The sequence below is a fragment of the Hippichthys cyanospilos genome, chromosome 20, assembly GCF_059441005.1.
Source record: "Hippichthys cyanospilos isolate Australia breed blue-spotted pipefish chromosome 20, RoL_Hcya_1.0, whole genome shotgun sequence".
NCBI lineage: Eukaryota > Metazoa > Chordata > Actinopteri > Syngnathiformes > Syngnathidae > Hippichthys > Hippichthys cyanospilos.
This window is the reverse complement of record NC_142388.1, coordinates 1,702,384-1,723,408: the sequence shown is the minus strand read 5'-3', so window position 1 is coordinate 1,723,408 and position 21,025 is coordinate 1,702,384. Positions and strand designations below refer to the sequence as shown.

Genomic DNA, 21,025 nt, shown 5'->3' with positions numbered 1-21,025 from the left:
AAAGAAAGAAGCTCCATCCACTCAGTTTAGGCTTTCAAACTGAGTTTAGGATTCAAAATTTGGCTCTGACTTTCAAAGTGGGCTTTCAAATAAAGGTTGTGAGACTGTTTTTGAAGGTAGGTCGTATAGTAAGTGGCACTGAGATTCCCAAAGCAGCCAAAGGAAACAGGCCATCCGATTATGCTTTGTCTTTTTGTTTAATTCCCTCGACATGGTTGCATTCTAGATGAAAAATGTTTTTTTTTTTTTCTTTTAACTGGGCCGTGCATCATTTGGAATTCTGTGGCAAGTTGACAGCACATTGCAGATTGATGAGGCAGTCAGTCACAGTCAAAGCGCTCTTTAGCTGTCTGTTATTTGCCACTCAGCCGGCGGCGTCCTCGCCAAACAAATCACCACTTTTGTCCTCCTTATTGTATTATTTGGCAGTCAAAAATGATCAGAACTCGCAAAACAGCCCTGAGATCCCCAGACTGACTTTCACGCATGCGAGTTGGTGTCGCATTGTGCTATTCAACACAATTTTGAGCTTTTGCCTGGGAAGCGGCATAATTCAGGGTAAGTGTTAAGGTTGCACATTATGGTTTTAAGTGTGACTAGTGAAACAACGATATGTAGTCTGTTTGATCACGTTAACGCATGGGTGGTTTTTTTTATTACCCATAGTTTTTTTTTCTTCACTACACTTGTGGTATTGAGTCACTTATGAATATTTTTTCACTGTCGCCAATCAAACTTGTCAGTGACATCATGCCTTTCAAAACAGTCATATCACACGTGTCAAACCCGAGGCTCAGGGGCCACATCATTTTATGTGGCCCGTAAAAGCAAATCATGTAAATTTCCATGACTCTTTCTAAAGTCAGAATATAAAAATTTAGAATAAATAATAAAGTAGAGAGTTTACAATATTTTTTGGTTTGCTTTCGTTACAGTAATCTTAACAATATTTCAGCAAACTTATGATTTATTTCTGATTTCAAAACTACAAAGCCATCAATTTGCTGCGTGCACTAATAATACTGCGAGACAATTTAAATGCACTTGGTTTCCTCATCATATCGATTCAGTGAGGTAAGTCGTATCTACAAAATGGGTCGCGACAAAAATGAATTTGACACCCCAGAGTTATATCTATTCTGGTGTTGTAGACCCCAGGAATATGAAACTAATGGATATCTTTAAATAGAAATATTGCATCCCTCCCTATTTGGACAATAAAAGTCCAAAACGTAGACAAGTACAAATCACTAACAGGTAAAACATGCCTCTCAATTTTTCTTGGGAATTCAATGATTATGCTGGCAGCTGGATTCATTCGTCCGCAGATATTGATCCTTGAGTTAGCACGTCAGTCATCGGTCAGGAAGAATATCCTGGGCACGATTGGTTGACGTCAACTGTGTTCCTGATGATGTCTGGAGACTGGCAGCGATCTCTGAGGGTGCTGCTCAATTTGTCCTGCTTGCTCACTTCTGCCCTCATCTGGCCAGCCAGTGCACACGCCTCGGTGAGTACGCGATATCAAAATATATATATATATACACCCAGCAAATGTTTGCCATTATTTAAAAACAAATAATTGATTTTAGAATGTCAGAATGTGTTTTAAAGATCTGCAATAATCAGGCCGACGAATCAGTCAGAGCCCAAAAATAACTTTGGGTGCGTGGGCTGCAGGCGGACTTTCCGGCGCGAGTGGCCCAGTCAGGAATGTCCCCGCTGTACTGGAGCTCAGCTCACTACGTGGAGATGCTGCTGAAGAAGGAACTCCCGCTGGTGCACGCTGCCTTCAGGATGTCCGGTTTCACGCCTTCACAGGTCACGCCCTTTGTCTGTCCTCGCCGTCCTCCACGCGCGCCGATTTAATGCCTCCGACTCCAGAGCCACGCCACTTAACATTAGGCTCATCTTCCCGCTTTTCAAGCCCCCCCTCGGTGCCTCTCCGCCTTTCAGTCGGCAACACTTTTCAAACGCTCCCACGCACCTGAGGAGGTGCCTTTGCATATGAGCAAGAGATTTGTATCAGCTAGACATTCAAGGTTGGTGTTAGGTGAGGTCCAAGCTCCCATGAAGCTTAAAAACAGGGTTCCAAACCCCAATGGATTACTTTTGTACTTAAGTACATCCAGCAATTGATTATTTTAGCATTTGAAATAGTCACCTTAATACTTAAAGTAATTGATTATTACTGTATAGTACTTAAGTACCTAATGTAATTTATTAATACTTTGTTCTTTTTTAACTCACCAGCCATTTAGACCCTCCTGTAGTTAAATACTTGAAAACAATAAAATAACTATGGGACTGACAAACTGGACTACTAAAAAAAAAAAAGCCAAAGTTAAAATATGGGACCAATGTTTGAAAGGCCATAATCGGTCGGGCCCTAATTTCCAAACGTCGTGTTGGGTTTGACGCCCCGCAACGAATGTTTGGTAATTGCAAATAAACAACGAGCGTTCGTCCACTCATCTCCACGTCCCATGATCCCTCTTCAATATTTAACATTGCCGCCGGCCAGCCAAGCCTCCTTCCTTCTAAATGATTCTTAGTCAGCACAATCTTAAATTACACTCCAGATGTATGCGTGCCATGTTTTTACTTGCGTACAATTTACCACAATGCAAAGTCAGTCGGCCATATGCAACTTGTGTCGTGCCCTCAAAATGACCCAACACGGGCAACAAAAGTGTCAAACGCGAACAAGACTCGCTGAATCGTAAACAAGGCACTCATAGCTCCGGTCTTTCCACGCAGATTTGCATCCACTGGCTGAGCCAGTGCTTCTGGAACTTTCTGGACTGGCCTGAGATCTGCCACTACGTTTGTATTTGCACGCTGATGGGAGGCGACTACCAGGTGTACGTCTGCCTGGCCGTCCTCAAACATTTGCAGCCGCTTCTGCTGCAGCAAACGCAAGCCCGCCACATGCAAGTTTTCCTCAAGGTGAGCTGGCATGACCTACGTACAACTGTGAGGGGTTTTGCTCTTAGAAAGTTTAAGTACCAAGGTTGAAGAATTGTGGTAGATAGTTTTTTGTTTTGTTTTTTTCAGGGTCAAGAAATGTAATATTGGAGCCGGCATTTATTTAATCCTTTTCTCACTGTTAATTCATATGTAGTATGATCGGACCAGCCTATGTTGTAGTATTCATATAGACGTATGTTTACCTTTTTTTCTAAATATTTTGTCCTGGCCACTTTATTGTTTTTCCCCAGTATATTTTTTAAACTATCAGTATCTGGCTGTCTTTTTTTAAGGCCAATACAGTACTAGTCAATATTTTTCAAAATGCCGGATATGGTTCCATACTCAGCCCAGCCGATAATGGGTTTGTCTATTAACCCTGTCTTACAGAGCTACCCGGGTTGTCCGGATATTGTCTCGAGGATTTTGATTCTCTTTTCCCATCTGTCCAATGAGTCTCATTAAGTGGGATTTCACGCTGTCATTGTCATCTTAAGTTAACGTGGCCGTCATCCACCGCCCACTTCCTGCGAATAAAACAGCAGTTAGCGAGACTTTATCACAGGACGCTCGCTTAATGAGCGCCAGCATCAGATACGACTGCCTGAGATAGACTAAGTGTGTGCGTGTGCACATATGTGTGTGCGTGTTGGAGAGTTTTACACAGTCCTTATCCTGAACTGAACCATTAAGTTTTAGATATTGCGATTTTGTCTCCGCCAGCCTCGTCGTTTATGTCTGTGGGAACGATGTGTGAAGGGCAGAGTTTTACATAGACACGCGCGAGGCCTGTCTCGCAAGGAGCAATATCTATATTTCAGCCAAATTAAAAATTGAAAAGGGAGACGACGTGTTGGCGTCGTTCTAAGTCTGCGACGGGGAACTGAAGCGCTCAAACGCTGGCTAACCGCTGTGGGACGTAGATCCGGAGCTGCGGGATGCACGCACGCCGCTGTGGGAAGTACGTGTGCAGCTTTGTCAAGTCTGTGCACCGCTGTGGGACGTACGGATGCGGGACGTTTGTACACACAGCTGTGGCGCATACGAGTGCCTTCAAATTCCTAATGTGTGTTTAAAAAAAGGTGAAAATCAATATTCTTGAGAATAATTTTCATTTTGCCACATTGGGAGTACTACAGTGCAAATAAAAAGTCAACACACAGCTAAATCATTTTCAAGACATGTTATAACCTTGAGCGTTGTGTTAGCATTTAGCATGTAGCTTTGTAAAAATTGTGGTTGGGATGTCTTCACAGGAAGAACCCATCCAGGGCTTCAGGTTTTCCGATTATCTGGACTTCATGGAACTTCTGGAAAGATGCTACCGGAACCTTGTGCTCAGTGACATGAAAAGCATGCGTAACCCAGACTAGTAAACGTGGAGAGCGCCTTGCTAACGTAAGTTACGTTGCTAACGGAAGTGAAGTTGAACCGTATTTTCCGCGGGACAGAATTCTTGCGTCTCCAAAATGGCTACATTTCAGGAAAGTAAAAAAACAACTAAAAAAAACACCTGAACCTTGTGCTGAGTAACATGTCAAGCACGGTGGTCAAACTCAAGGCTCGGGGGCCAGATCCGGCCCACCACATTATTATACGTGGCCCGCGAAATGCTGATTTCATTTGAAGTTTTTAATTCGTGTTGCTAACGGAGGTTAATTTCCACCATATAGCCAGTGGAAAAGAATCCTCGCATCTCCAAAATTTCTGAAAGAGAGAAGGAAAAACTTCCTTACAATGTGCACTACATCAAAACAATGCACTGAAACACCGACATTTTCATGTTGCTATTGATTACAACGATGGGATACGTCCCAAGCACATTACCTGTGCCAGCCATATCAAAAGTGACCCGTTTTTTCTGTACTGAAGCGTTACATTAATTTCAAAAAGTAGGCTTACCCCAAAACACTTTTAATCTCGAGGCGACGCATGACGCACGGCTCCTGCAGAGTAACGGAAGAGGCGGAGTTAAACAGTTGAGCCTTCAGTAGAACAAATGGATTTGTTCTCAAGCTGTTCTCAACATTTTAAATAATCATGACGTGGGGGCAGATCAATCGGATTGATTTGTTTAAAAAAAAAAAAAGAGGTTGACCATATTTGGACATCCGCCACACAGTGACAATCTATACAGCCTTCTGATCATGTAAAATTCATATGCCTGTATACGGTTTCCAGGTCTCTAAATCTCCACTTTCCAAGCTGTCTTCAAGCTTTGAGGCAACCGCATCATTACCAAGAAGCCTAAAGGTAGACTCTTGTACTTTTTTAATGACATCCTTGCACCGGTGTGGCATTAATGCCAGCCCACGTAAGACACGGCAGCCGCCCGTGATGAAAGATGCATGAGGACGCTTGCATCACGCCAGTAAAGCCTCATCAGTAAGCACGCCGTCCCCTCGCCCGTATGATGGCTCTCATGCCCGCCGCAGTCGGGCGGGAATCCCAAATGAATCTCAAACCTTCGTTTGGGTTGCAACTTACTACCAAGGGGAGCGAGCGATGATCGGATGTTATCATATGTAAAGGCTTCCAGAATGTTACTGTTGTTAAAAGAGGTTGTAGCGAAATGTGGTGAAATGCTAGCAAGAACCATGCTAGCTATAACACTGTTATCATGCGTAAACTGTCACAAAATAGTGATCTTTAATCACAAGATGACCAAAAGCCTAATGAATACATCACCTTGGGACCATTGGCATGTTATGAGCAGAGGTTTTAGGAATCAAATCATCTTTGTCCTTTGATATGAATGGGAACGTCCTTAATCTGTTTCCACCTGACACCAAAAACAACAAAATACAAGTTGTGATGTGCTTTTAATAAGAATAATACTCTTTATATATATATATATATATATATATATATATATATATATATATATACACAAAATAAATGCTGTGTTTTTAATAAAGAAAATACTGTATATTAATGTATAATTAAATTATATTTCACTTTTTACTAAGAATAGTGCCAAACAGAATATAAAGAAGGAAACCACTGTAAATCATTGCATTAACGGACGTTCTTTGCAGAGGATAAAGAATATATGCTGTTGTGCCAGGTCAAATTCTTGCTCTCAAGTCGAAGCAAAACAAAAATAAGGGCTGCATGACAAGATATATTTAAAAAAATGTGGTCACATCAAGGCCCTACTGTACACTTATTGCAAGAAGTTTCAAAAAGTGGGACAACGACTTGATTCCATCATTAATACCGTTATCATGTACTGTATGGCAGTTGAGACTCAGCATTGAAATTGCCAATTCCAAATCTCAAATAAACACAAATCAAGCTTTTCTTTATTCGTATTTGTTTAGTAGATTTATTTATGCGCCCACCGTTGAAGAGAATGCCAATTGTCAGTCGGGCTGAAACGTGAACAATTTTCTCCTTGAACATCATCATGCAGACAAAATGCTGCGAAAATGCATTTACAAAAAAAAAAATCAGCATGCAAATGTCAGATACATACAAAAAAAAACCAATCATTTTGCGAGTGCATCGTCAGTCTGAATGGAGGGTGGCTGCTAATGACTTGGCAAGCCAGCACAAAAAGAATAAAGTTTACTTTGTTTTTTTTCAGCCGCTATGAATAAGATGCACACACGGTGCTTTATATTAACTCGAATGTATGCAAACTTGGAGCCTCGCCAAGAAAAACAAAACACAAAACCTGCCAGCAGTGACAAAAAGTCTTGCGCGCAAAAAGACAGGACAATCCCGATGTTGGAAAGAAAAAAAAAAAATAATTAAACTCTTTCTCAAATAATCCCTTTAATCATTGCTGTTAATGACTAGTCATAATTAGACTTAAAAAAAAAACAACTGACAAAGTAAAACTCATAAAATTATTTGATTTTTTTTTTTTTTTTTATGAGGAACAACATGTTGCAATGATACAGTTGTAAATACCGGGAGGGGAAAAAAAAAAAAAACAATTTTATGGCCGGAGCTTTACGACTTTTATTCTTGTAATGTTAGATATTTTTGTTTCCTCATAAAAGTCCAATTATGTTTTGTTATGAATTTGTTTTTCGAACAAACACGTTTTGTTTTTTTTATGTTTATGTTTCTACTGTTCCATAATTACACACGACTGCATTTGCATTTGAACCCAACTGCTATGTTTGCTTGCAAGGAACAGCAAAAATATCCCTGGGTCACTTTGACCCGGAAGGTATTAGGTTGACCAAAGTGTCTGAAATGTGTGTATTACAAATTCAATATTTTGTTTTGACCAGTTTTTTTGTTTGTTTTTTCCTCCTTAAGAGCAATGATGTCTCTGGGTCAATATGACCCGGAGCTTATTTAGTCACTCAAATGTGTTCGGAATGTGTCTGATCCAAATGTAATATTTTGTTTTGACCAGTATTTTATGTTGTTTTTTTTCTCCGAGCAATACCATCTCAGGGTCAATATGACCTGGAGTGAATTTCGTCACCGAATGTGTCAAAAAAAGTGTGTAATACAAATTTGACATTTTGTTTTGAGAAGTGTTTCGTGTTTTTTTCTTCCTCTGGAAGAGCAATCAGTTCTCCGGGTCAATATGGTGTGCGCATTTATCCAAAAGTGTGAAAAACTCCTTTTTTGGAGTGGGGGGGACGTCACAAAGTAAGAAGATAATGTTTAATTTATACTTGTGTGTTCTCTAGGTTAGTATTAACATCCTGGGTCAATTTGACCCGGACACATGTGTGATTATCCAGAATTTCAGAAACATTTTCAGGTGTGTATTCTCCTTGAAATAGCACTCACATTCCTGGGTTTTTAACGTCGGAATGTTGTTGCTAGCTAAATCTGGCAATTGCGATTCGTTTTTTTCGAGTGCGTCCCACATTCTCGATGTGTCTCTCAGCATCACAGCGAGTGTCAACATTCGAGCGCTTCGCCGGGTTCCCTCCGGGTCGCCCGGCGACGTCTCGGGCGGGCTGCGGACGGCGAGCGACGTGACATCCGACCCCCCCCCGCCCGCAGCCCGTCCCGACACTTGGAGACGGGCGCGACTGTGCACCAGCTGACGCACTCCGGGGGGACGGATAACCTTTGTGAGACGACCAGCTCTTTTATAAGGAGAGACAGTCTTGTGTGTGTCACCGACTTGGCTGACAGTGCGCCTGGGCGCACTTTCAACCGAGTCGCAAGTGCGCTCTGCCGCGCCCCGTCGAGGCACTTGATATTTGGCCACGAAAAGCCGGGAATGTCCGTCGTCCTCATTCAGTCAGGCCAATCGGTCAAACTGAAATGCGAGCCTAGATTTTTGGGCATTTCGAGTCCACTTAGGGATTTGTTTTAAGTATTAGCGTAATGAAAAGCAAAGGATGGCATTTTTAGCACTAGCATATCAAGGCCGCAGAAGGCATTTGGAAGACCACAAACCGCAGTTTTAGCATTAGCATCTGAAGTCCACAGAAGGCATTTCTGAAGACCCTAGACATCATTTTTGCCATTAGCATCTCAAATCCACAAAGGCATTTTTTTACGATGAGTGTTCAGAAATCCACTGAGCCTTTTTTAGCATGACCGTCTCAAGTCTGCAGAAGACATTTTTTGCTTAGCACTTGCCTGATGTAGACCGTAGGTAAAAAAACATCAGCGTCTCAAGTCCACAAAGGCATTCAGGCATTTCATTATTAGCATTCAGAAAACCACAGAGCTTTTTTAGCATCTCAAGTTTGCAGAAGGATTTTTGTTTTCTTAGCATCATCGTGACATAGACCATAGATAGCATTTTTAGCATTAGCATCCACAAAAGCATATTTAATAATATTAATATTCAGAAAACCATAGAGAACTTTTTTAGCAGTACCAGTCTTTAGAAGACATTTTTTTTTCTTAGTATTGCCAAGACGTAGACCGTAGATAGCATTTTAGCATTAGCATCTCAAGTCAACAGAAGGCTTTTTTTTTTCCTTAGCATTACCATTCCGAAGACCGTAGACAGCGTTTTTAGCATTAGCGACTCAAGTCCACAAACCGCAATTTTTTTAGCATTGGAATTCCAAAAACCATAAACAGTATTTTTGGCCATAGCATCTCAAGGTCACAGGTTTTTTTTTTTCCTTTGCATTCCCATGATCACACACAGCGTTTTTAGCATTAGCATTTAAATCCACATCAACATTCAGAGGTTAACACTGAGCATTGCCTTAAGTATTAGCATTCCAACTGCGTTTTTTCCGCATTAGCATTTCAAATATGAATACGCAGTTGTCTTGTGTTATTTACATTCTGAGTCAGACTGTTGTATTTCGGCTTAACAATGTTGACATATTAAAATCAGTTCTGACAAGAATGAATAAATGTTAAATTGACCACAACAACATATAATTGTTGACATTGATATAAAATTGTTCCACGTCATTTTTGACTATAGGCATACAACGCCTGACCACAATTGATGACCTAAACATATATTTTTTTTTTTTACCATAGACATAAATTGTTGGCCATAAACAATCATTACCCTCAATTTTCCATTCACATATATGTTAATGTTCAGAAATGATTAAAAATTTTAGTTTTATATAATTATTGTATGTTTATGGTCATTAGTTGTATGTTTATGATCGCAAAAAAATAAATGTTTATTTGCTGACTGACTGCTCATGTGCTTTTTTTTTTTTTGACTCCAATGCTGATTTAGAGCAACTGGTTAATCCCGGCGTAATGGGCTGTTTATTTCAATTAGTGTCCAAAAGCTCGTCAGCGGCGGCGGGTGGGCCAGCTTGACCTCTGTAAAGTTTACGCTTTAGCGATGATTACGCTTAATGGCGGCTGTTTTTTTGTTTTGTTTGTTTTTTGTTTTTTTTAACAGCGTTGTGCTGTTGTTGTTAACGACGACCCATTTCGAGGCAACCGCGGCCGAGTAATTGCTGCTAATTAGCGTGACAAGGTGGCCGTGAGGTGTTGGTGTGAAGTCGGAGACAAGCTAATCATTAAGCCTATTTATATCCCGCACATGCTAAATGGAAATTTAACAAACCAGAATGGAGATGGTAGCACGAGTCATTTGTTTTTTTTTTAATTCTTACATTAGCAATTATGGTTAGCAATTCTATGATTGCGATCTATCACTGTATATTTTCGCTCGACCATGCTACGCTTATTTCCACAATTGTATGTTTATGATAAGCAATTGGATACTGCATCCCTGTATTTGTTCGGTACAATTACCGTACATTTTGTACTCTAAGCCTCTACTTTTTTTTCTTAAACCTGCGGTTCATAGCTCAGTGCAACTTATCTATATATATATATATTTTTTTTTACCAGCCACCAGAGGGCAATGTCCTAGTACTCCCGCAGCAATAATCACAAATATCCGTTTGAATCGACTGCCGTCTTTGTAACAAACAGGAAAAGGAGAAAGTGACGTATGCCGCGTAGCAGTCACCATGTTTGTAGTTTTTCATACGGCAGGGTTCCTGCCACCCTCCGCAAAGTTGCTGGGTTTCATTAAAAACAATACAGACCCTCTCACGCCATGACATAGTACCATTCAAGTCGATATTTCACTTGGAGTGTTATGAAGATATTTTATGAAGGTTGAAAAGGTCATCAGTGTCACTTTAAAATTACCGTAATCTTTGAACTAGAAGCTGCTACTTGTTTGTCATGCTTTGAATCCTGTGGTTTACAGTCCAATGTGGCTTATCTGCCGTTTTTTTTTTTTTTTTTTTTTTAATAGCCACCAGAGGGCAATCTCCCAGTAAACAAAGGGAGACAGAAGAAGACTTGTCAAAGCTTTTGTTGTTGAGTTTGAGCTGCTATTTTATTCGCCACTAGAGGGCACACTATGAGTCAAACAGGGATGTTACTGTTGTATTGGTGCAGTATTCTTAACAATAAAAAAAAACTTCCACGTACCATCCTTCTTTATAGTACGGTGCGGCTTATACATTACCAAAAAAATACATTTTCCGTCACATTTTTGTTGGTGCATTTTATAATCCGAAAAATACGATGCTCCTGTTCTTCTCAAGGAACAAATAATCTCATCTGTTTTTTTTTTTTACTTTTTTTTATATTTGGATTGCTTCTCCGCTTATCTGTTTTGGAAAATCTAATGTTGTTCATCCTCTCTTCCCGCTTCAGCTCCTCTTTTTTTTTTTTGGTTTTGATTTTTTTCCCCTCATCTCCATTCGCCATGCAGGCGGAACACCTCTGGGCTTTGGGGACTCCTCCATTAGCATTTCCATTTGCCACGGTCAATATTTCCCACCGTGGAGCTTATTGTTCTTGTGCTCGTTGAAATGGGATGACGTCGGAGTTTGCTGATGAAAACCGCGCGGGAAAAGGTCAGATCTTGGTTAATAAAGATGCCGTGAAATTTGCATTGATGCTCGGATGGCATTCGTTAACTATGACAGAAGTATCCACCTGCTCCCTCATTTATTTTCGAAAATAACGTAAGACGACCAGGAGTTTCGTATAGTGCGAATTCCGCGTTCTTTTGACACCCCATTCCCGACCCGAGTCGGGTTTGTCCACAGATTTGCAAGGCCCGACTTGAAATCCCCCCCGTAAGCCTGTTCAAATCCCGATTCCGCTGTCAACAAACACTGCTGATCTTCGTTTCAATGAGAGAATCACGCCACTATTTCAAATAGACTCTTAGCAACTTCCACGACGGATTTGTCGTTTTCCTTTGAACCACGCTTCGAGAAATGAAGAAAACGTGAACTAAAAATAATCATGTCTTGGAAAATCCGCTTTATTGCCCAAGGTTATTTTTGCATAGAATTTTCAACAATTGTATATTCATGGTCAACAAAACACAGCAAAATAAAAATAATCTCATTGATGCAGAATCTGACTCATTTTCTATTTTTTTTTTCATTCTTTAAACCAATGCTTCTCAATAATATTTTGCCAACCCCCCCCCCAGGAAAAAGAAAAATGTTCTCTGCCCCCCCCCCACTCGACGCGCAGACTATAAATAAGATTATTATCTAGAAAAATGTATACTTGAACCTGTATCCTCTCTAACAAAAGAAAAAAGCAATAAAAATCAACTTTCAACTACTGTTAATTATTTTTTACAGTGTTTATATGGCTTACAGCTTAGTCTAAAACTGAAAAAAGTGCATCAAAATGCCTGAAACATAAAAAAAAAGCCACCATGGTGTAATATATATATATATATATATATATTTTTTTTAATCTCAGGAAAAAAAGATTTTATTCAAGAACAGGGATGAAGGCAGGTTGCTTCCTGACGTTCAGCACCTCTCGTCTCAGTCCAGTGAAGGACGGAAATAAAATGGTGAGGTGAGCAAGCACGCTCACACACACACACACACACACAATAAAAAAAAAACAACAACAAGGCCAAACGCCTTCTTTTATGTTTGAATTTTAACTTTAATGTTCATGCATCCAAAAAAAACTGATATCCAATTGTTTAAAGAAAAAACACATTTTGTGTCCTTGGGCCAACAACAACCCTAATACAAAATGAGACAGCTAAAATGTTAAATGTTTGTAAGTAAAAAGTCAACGTCATTTTTTCATTTCAAACCTTATTTAACTAATTTCACTTTGACGCGGCCCAATTTTAGCGCGACAACAAACATTACCCAAACGGTGCTTTGATTTCCTCCGCTGTAGTGAGATGTCATGACCTGGCAGTTTGACCCTTTCCAGGGTGGCGGGTCACGACGGCCCATATCATCGTGGTGCTCACTTTTTTTTTCTTTTTTTTTTAATCTCCGCCGACAGATGTTCCGCAGGCAGGAAGACATCGCGGGAGGTGCGAGTGCTTGAGGCTGATAAGATATGGAGTGTGCGGCGGGCGGCCCCTATCTGCCGCGTCGTCGCTTGTTCCGCTTCGGAAAAAGGTCAGCGGCAAACCAAGCGTGGTTATCTGAGCAGCAACTTCACTCGGACTCCGGAACAAGTGGCTTGGCCCGCGCGTTGAAAAAAATGCGTGGAAAACGTGACAACAAAATATGTATTTTGCTTTAAAAATGCCATCACAACAAAACTGGGTGTCGTTTTCAGGCGACGTAGAACATTTAATAAACAACAAACCAGAAGGAAGACTCGCAAGGAGGGTGGACAAAGACGTGCACCTTGACAGATTTTCTACAGGTCTGGTTACACTTTCTGTCCGCCCTTCTTTTATTCAGGGTTGGCCCTATTTACAAAACCATTTGCTGCGCTGAAAGGTCAGGGGTTACAGCAAAGTAACAATCAGTTACTGATCATGGGGGATGTAGGTGGAACTCCATACACTATCAGTCTGGGCAATCACTATCTTCTTTCCCAGGAACATGACCACAGACCCAGTACAGTTCCTTCCTGTGATTAGGTCACGGTGCCTGTGATTTGCTCGTTAGGCCATCATGCCTGTGATTCACTACAGCTGCAGGAGACATGACAACAACAGAAAATATCCATGTCTACCAATATACAAGCTTCAAAAACAAACATGGGGTAACCTATATACAATTATTCTAACAAAGGATTGCTCAGCGCCAAATCTATTCTGAAATTCGGGGCAAAAAATGCCCGTGTGGCATCTTAGTCAGGGCAATCTCCGGCATGAACACAGCACTTCTCAATTATATGTTGCAACCCCCCACCCCGCGCAACTTACCGCGCTGATTCTAAATAAGAATATCATCTATAGAAACTGCATATCTAAAAGTGTATCCTTTTTAAACACGATCAAGAAAATAAGCAATAATAACCAACTTTTCAGCAACAAACTACTTTTTACAGCATTTCCACAGGTTAGAGTTTCATTTAAAATTGAAAAAAACAACCCTTGTAAAAGGCGTGGCCGTGGTGTCGCACGGCTCACTTCTTGATCCCCTTATAATCTAAAATCAAAACGTATATTTGCTCACATTAAGGCTCCACTGAAACGCTATATATTGAAAATCATGACCGTTGAATGAAAGCTGTTATTACATTTGAACACAAGACCCTTCGATCCTTGATGCTTTGGCGGGCTGATCCCTCATGTGATTGCAACATTTTATCCTTCCTTACGTGCGCTTATTTCTTGATTTTTTGCTGTTGCAGGTTTTGAATTTGGATTTTTTTGCGCATGTACCTGGGACGGAAAGCAGCCGCAAGGAAAATGTCAAGACAATATCAGAGTTAGCTCACCGTGGAATGTCAGCACTCTGGAGAAACGCACAGGTAGGGAAGTACACACAAGCTCGCGTCTATCACACTAGCGGGATTGATGTCGTCCCTCGGGAATTGTCCCAGAGCGAAGCGTCTCGCGGTGTCTTTATAAGGTCACGTTTGAATGTCACTGATTGACTACGGCCCAAAATGGACACCCTCTTATGCGGTTAACACGCAAAGCGCTTTATTTTGTTCAGAGAGCGCACGATTAAATGTTAGTCATTGTTGTTGGATGTTGCTAACCAAAACAGCAGCGCGTTAGCAAGCCTGACGTACATCTACCAAACGTGCGCAGATACGACGTGTGGACGCTCCGCAATGTTGTCTCTGTAATATTTCCCATGCACCCGATTTATATTTCATATTTAATACATGTGTTTTTCTTGTCAAATGGAGGTCCACGGGAGTGAACATGAAATATTTAAAAAGTACTTTGCCGGAGCTTCTGCTGCCGGGACCTGCGTCATTTCACTTATTTTATATTTTGTATCTTTCATTTTTCTTTATTATTATTAGTGCTCGGCGCCTTTCAATTATTCATGGGTGCAATGAAAAAGTCAGTGACTTTTACGACTTTTGCTTTGTGGTGTTAAAAAAAAAAATCTAAGCTCTTTGTTTTATTATAAATGATACTGTTTTACATCAGTAATATTAAAAATTAAAGGCAGTACCACGGGTGGTAAGACATCAACGTCGGAAGATACTGCATGTAAACGGAGATAGATTTGATAGATTTGAGTTTTTGATCGTCTGTACAGTATGTATTTCGTGTGTGTGTGTGTGTATACACAAGCACAAGCTGATGATGACAGTTTATTTAATGACTTCAAAAGCTAGATGATGCAAAATCTGTTTTATTTGTGGTTTATGTTTGCCGGGAAATTGCATCCAAAATAACAATGCAAAATAAAAACAAACTAAATTAAGGCATGCAATGGAGGCGCCTCTACAAAATAATTCACCTTCATTCAATTTCATGTTCCAATTGATTTGCTCTTAATTTGAAAGGTCACCGCATTGGAAAGGCTTGAATTATATTTGATGATCGTAACGCTTTTAAAAACGCACGTACCCCACTGAAGTGCCTTCACGTATCCCCATCGGCGTAGCGCAGCTCTGAAATTGTTTGTCCTATTCGGTATTTGATCCAGAAGCATTTATTTGTTTTGCTGTTCAAAAAAGCCGAATCCTCAAATCAACGTTGCAAATCTTCATCGTTGGAGACGATGAGGTTATTGTGTTTCGTATTTTTGCCCACTCTAAAAAGAAAGGGGTCGTCCCCCCCCCCCCCCCCCCGAAATCGCAAAGAAGGAATTTCTCAGAAGACGGCACATCTTGATCTTTACTACAAGGGAAAGTTGGAGTCCCCCCAGGACGGATGCGTCGCCCCCGGCGATAGGGGAGGGATGCGAGTGGGTGGCGTCTCATGGCTTTGAGGGAGATGACAGGGAAAGAAGAAGGAAGCCAGGACAAACACATCAAAGATGTGGACAGACGTCGTCTCCGTACAGTTCTCGGACTGAACAGGAAGTTGAGTTTGACGGACGTTAGTGGCACCTATTTGCCCGCCTCATTCATTTTGAACGGATGATTGACAGCGCTTTGACGGGCTAAGTGTCCATTTCCAAAAAGCAAAATCTATCCTCTTGAAGATTGAATTCTTCGTGTTTGCTTTCTTGTCCAAACAAAACGTTAATACCGTATCCCTATATACGCCAAGGCTTTGTTTGACTTGCATGTGTGTCTCAATTAGATGATGGACGGTGATCGATTGATTGATTGATTCATGAATTGATTGGCCATGAGTCTCCCCGCCGCCCTGTAGCTTCTCTATCACTCAGCTAATTATGCTTTGCTCCATTTGTCCACTTTGCACACAAACGCCATGGAAAGAAAACAAAGACAAACCCTGCAAGTAATTGAACAATAACCAAACAAAATAATGTCCATTGTTGGACTTCATCTAAAGATACGGCCATTTTTAATGAAAATAAATGTCAATAGATCCCTCCATTTTCTTCCATCATGGCAACAGGTTCTCATCCTTTTTCAATGATAAAATACTTTTTCAGCCAATTACCTTCTTAACCAGAAGAACGATTCTGGATTTAAAAAGAAAAAACCAAGATAGAATCGTGGAAAATTGTGTCGATCAAATTGTCATTTAGAAGCGCCTTTTTCAGACCCAACTTCAGACTAACATTGGAAAAAAAATGACAAGATTGCATTTCCGGACTCCTCAAATTATAGAACTTAACGAAATAAAGCATACGAGGTTTGCAAAAGTTGTTCCAATTAATTTGCTCTTAAATTCAAAAGCCCTATGCTGTTCCTGTCACAAGTATTTTATCCGATTGGCTGATACACGCAGAACCCCTGTTAAGGCGTCCATTATCCACATGCTAAAAAAAGCATCTGCCACTAGTCCATTAGCCTCTTCTCTCTTTTGTGCCGATTTATTCCGGCAGTTACCTGCGCTTTTGGAACAGATTGATGACAAACTATCGATTCTGGCGCGCGCTGTTCAAGTAGACCTTGTTACAGACGCTTGTTAAATCACGAAGAGCGCGAAAGCTGACAGCAGCCCTTTCTTACTGTAAATCCTCCAAACCATCATTACGCTTTCAAGCCAGGCCACGCCCACGCCGGAAAAGGTGGCAATTTCATCATTAGTCTAGTCCCTCCCCTCCCCTCCCCTCCCCCCGACAGAGCACCCTTATTCGGTCTGACGCCCAACATCTGTTTGACTCGGACACCTGCTGGAAAAGAAAAGTGTCAAAAACTGTTGGAAATTTGACAGCCATGCATGCCGGCGAAAAAAGGGCATGACAAATAAGGAGAAAATCATCCATTATGGAGACGGAGCCTGCTGGAAAGTCACAACGCGGGGTTCGAGTCATCGGGGTTTCTCACTCATCTCCCACTTCCGCACCAAAAATGTCACGCCGGCTCGAAGGGGGCCAGGGCGGGAAACGAAGATGAGACGAGGGAGAGATGGAGAAAAATGATTCGTGATCGTAATCGGTTCTATTTATTAATTGGGATGCTTCTCAAAAGTGGCCAATCAATGTTGATTTTCAAGATTCTCGTGATGCTTTCAACGTGACGCGGTTTCTGCACTTTCCTTTATATTACTCTCACAAAAAAAGTTGAAATGGAGCTGCGTTCAAAGGCTCCATTTTTTTATTCTCCCCGGACGACCCAGCGGCTGCCGCTAATTAGCCGCGATAAGACGAAACAAAAAATAAAAGAAGAGTCGATTAGACGGAGCCCAATCAAGATGGACGGCGAAAGCTTGCGCGGCGGTCAGCAAAAACGGAAGAGACAAAAATTGGGACGAAACACATGGGAAGAAACGGGTCAAAGGAAGGTTAAAGCCTGTTGATACAAAAATATTGTTACCGTAATTTCACAAATATAGGACGCACCTGTGTATTGGACGCACCCTTAATTTTACGGCCAAATTCTGGTATTTTCTGTTCCCGTGAAGAATACGAGCGATATAAAAATGCACATCTGTTCGTCAAAACTATGCTAATCTGGAATGAAAAAATTTCTAACCTTACGTTACCATTAGTCGGACGCACCCATACTTTTAGCCTTCATTTTTGGGGAAAAAAAACGGTGTCTTACATTTGAGGATTTACTATTATGATACCATCCCGCCAATATTGGATCGTTTGTTTATTGAGATCTTTTAGTATGCTAAGATATGCTAAATGCTAAGCGAAGAACAAATTTTCAGAACCGATCTTTTGCGTGATCCTTTAGGCCGCAGGCCGGCTGCCGTGAATTCCTTTCAAATATTATTCCTTTCCTTACACTCGACTCGGGATGATTACCGAGCACCCCGCCAAGCTTTTCTTACCTCATCAGCTGCATTGACAAAGACGGCGCTCCATCTCTCGCGGGACTTAATGCTAGTGGTGCGCTGAAGGCCACCTGGCACATGAAAGCAAAAAGAAAACCTGCTAATTATTCCTTCATTTGGATAATTATTCATTCATTCTCCTAATTATTCATTCATTGGGATAATGACTGCATTCATACCTACTGTTTTTTTTTTTCCTTGCGTGACTCTATCGACACAAAGTACCGCATCCGCCCTCGGAATATTCACGGCGCGTTCCCGTAATTAGTCGCCGGGTGCGTCGTTGAGACGAGCCCCAATTAAACGCCTCCTTTTGTCCCGGAGATATTTCCTGCGATAACCTGATGCGAAAGAAGCTATGCCGCTGTGCTGTATGGACTCTGTCGCTAAGCAAAACAGCAGCACCTAACGCGACCTGTAAACAGTCTCAAATTTGAAGTTTTGATTGCCGTATCCCGCTCGGTTTTTTTTACTTTGCAAGAAGACCAAGAGCATTCCAGGTCAGCGAGGATATCGTACTATAAACGGCAAATCTAACATGGCTGACAAGTCATGGCGCTTCGCTGTTATGTCTGAAAATGAAAGCTGACACGAAGGGGAAAAAAAACAGTGTGGAAGTTAAGTAAAAGTGGCGCCGAACATCCCGCTTGTGGAACGTCGTCATCAGCATGATACTTATCGTCCTGGTGGACGCCGTCACGCAATTGGTGCATCCCAGGCTTGTACATTATGCATCGGTTGTTTCCTGTGTGTGTGTGTGTGTGTGTGTGTTTGCAGTCGATCTTTTCTAAGTTACAAAGTTTGGTCTTCTGGCAAAGATTTAAAGTTATTGGTTTGCTACATGTATAACTATTTCAGTGGTTAAGTATACAATGCAGGAAATACGGTCTTCCAACAGGCAAGTTCATCAAGTCAGCAGTTTGTTAGCTAGCTAGCTGGTTGTTTGGCTGTTTTGTCAGTAGATTTGCCGGTTAGTTAGTTATTATGGCCGCCTGTGCTGGCATTTTTTTTATTAAGAATATACAGGGTGTTCCAGAAGGCTTGGGGACATTTCAAGTCTTCATATCCACTGAGCTAGAGAAACTGAAAATTTGCTCCCAGATATGCGGTCTGTTCGTGCCTGTAGTTTGTTAGCTAGGTAGCTACTCAGCTAGCCGCACATGTCTAACCTCATCCAGTGTTTGGATGCACAACTATGAAAATTTGGTCCTTAACATTTGGTTTGTTCAGGCCAATATTTTGTTAGCTAGTTTGCTAATAAGTTAGCTGCATAGCTCTAACCTCGTCCAGTGTTTGAACGTACAAACACGAAAATTTGTTCCTGAACAGGTGCTTTGTTTATGTCACTAGTTTGTTAGTTTTTTTCCGAATCAGCTAGCTGCAAATCGCTAACCTCGCATTCTGTTTGAATGCACAACTGTGAAGTTTTGGTAGGTAGCAATCAATTTTTCCAGGCCAGTGGTTTGTTAGCTAATTACCTAGTTGCACATCGCTAACCTCGTCCATTGTTTGAATCAAAACCATAAAAATGTGTCTGTTCATGCCAATGGTTTGTTAGCTCGTCAGCTAATCGGCTGGCTCCAAATTACTAGCCTCGTCCTGTCTTTGAATGCACCACCACGAAGATGTTGTTTCCAACAGGTGTTTTGTTCAGTCCTATAATTTACGTTCCTCAACGTGGTTTGTTCGGGCCTTATACTTTGTTTGTTAGTTGTTTGGGTCGCTACAATCGCAAACTATTTTATTGTTTGAATATGCAACATCGTAAAGTTGGTCTTCAAAAGGAAATGTATTCCAGCTAAGGGTTGGTAAAATAGTTATCTAGCTAGCTAGCTGCACGCTGCTAATCTCGCTGTGTGGTCAATAATTTTTGTTTGATAAAAACAAAAATGAAAATAATAGTTATTTGAGCCCAAATTTGTTAGGTTAAAGTGATGCAGAACAGTTGCGGTTTGGTTCATCGTCATCATGGTCGCGTTGATCATCTTCACGCAATTGGCACGCCGCAAGCTTGTGCATTATGCATCACGTGTCATGTGTGCGCTCGCCTTGATGTAATATTTGTAAGCCACACACCGCAAAGCTCATCCGCTGTTTGTCCGCACGCTGAAACATTTCCGCCTGGGTGGCGCTACTAAAAAAAAAAAAAAATGTTTGAACACAAGGACCGCATCATCGTCTGATGCCAAGTGACTTTGTTCAAGTGCTAATTACACCCTGGCACTCTGCGCAATGAATTAAGGAGTATGTGTTGAATATTTAAACGCTCAGCTAAGAAAACATCTGTTTGGTTTTCCGTCACGGTGTGGTGGAATACGCCTGGAGACCCACTCGCTCGCCGGTCCCGAAAGCTTTAAAAAAAAGTTTTTATCAGCTTCCAGCAAGACGAGGGAGACGCACGCATAACGACTGTAATGCCGTCTTATAAACTTCCAACAAATGGTTACATAAATCAATGAATGACATCAAAGTATGATTTTTTTTCGGATAGTGTGCTGCCCACTCGAGCGTGCGAGGTGATTAACAGCAACACGGTCTCCTTGGACACAAGCGAAGAAACTAATGAATTCAATTAGGATTTAGCAAATGGTCTCAGTCAGCGAACGGTGACCAGGAAATCTGCCCAGCGTGTGTGCGCGCGCGCGCGCGTTCGTATGGAATCACTGGCAGACTTTTAATTAAAAGGCCACCGAATGACAAATGGTAACGACTTAACGGTCACCCTTTTTGAAGAATACATGTTTGAGGACCATTATTGAATATCTTTGTGGGTCATTCACAGTGGCCCGAAGTGCAAAATCACACACACAAAAAAGCGGCAATCAATAACAAACAGATGCAAAAAAGGGTAGGGTAGGGTAGGGTAACAAGTTAGCTAGTTCTGTCAACCATCCTCTCCTATTAGGAATGTTTGAAGAATATGATTCCCGAAACAAAAGCAATAGATGCAATGATTGTTTTTTCTTAAATGTTTGTTTTGATGCAGCTACTTTCTAGGTTTATTACTAAGGTATCAAGTTAGCTAATCAAGTCTAT

General features: G+C 41.2%; 1 protein-coding gene across 1 annotated transcript in view; it reads left to right on the top strand.

Annotated features, from left to right (window-relative positions):
- The window catches only part of tbc1d32 (TBC1 domain family, member 32), a 40,087-nt gene extending 29,468 nt beyond the window's left edge, over positions 1-10,619 (top strand). Inside the window, exons 31-35 of the mRNA XM_088404067.1 lie at positions 1,356-1,510; positions 1,681-1,821; positions 2,761-2,949; positions 4,227-4,368; positions 5,152-10,619. Of these exons, the coding sequence (XP_088260193.1) occupies positions 1,356-1,510; positions 1,681-1,821; positions 2,761-2,949; positions 4,227-4,343 (602 nt within the window). The 3' untranslated portion in view covers positions 4,344-4,368; positions 5,152-10,619. The remainder of the gene's footprint in view (positions 1-1,355; positions 1,511-1,680; positions 1,822-2,760; positions 2,950-4,226; positions 4,369-5,151) is intronic.
- Positions 10,620-21,025: the final 10,406 nt, after the last annotated feature.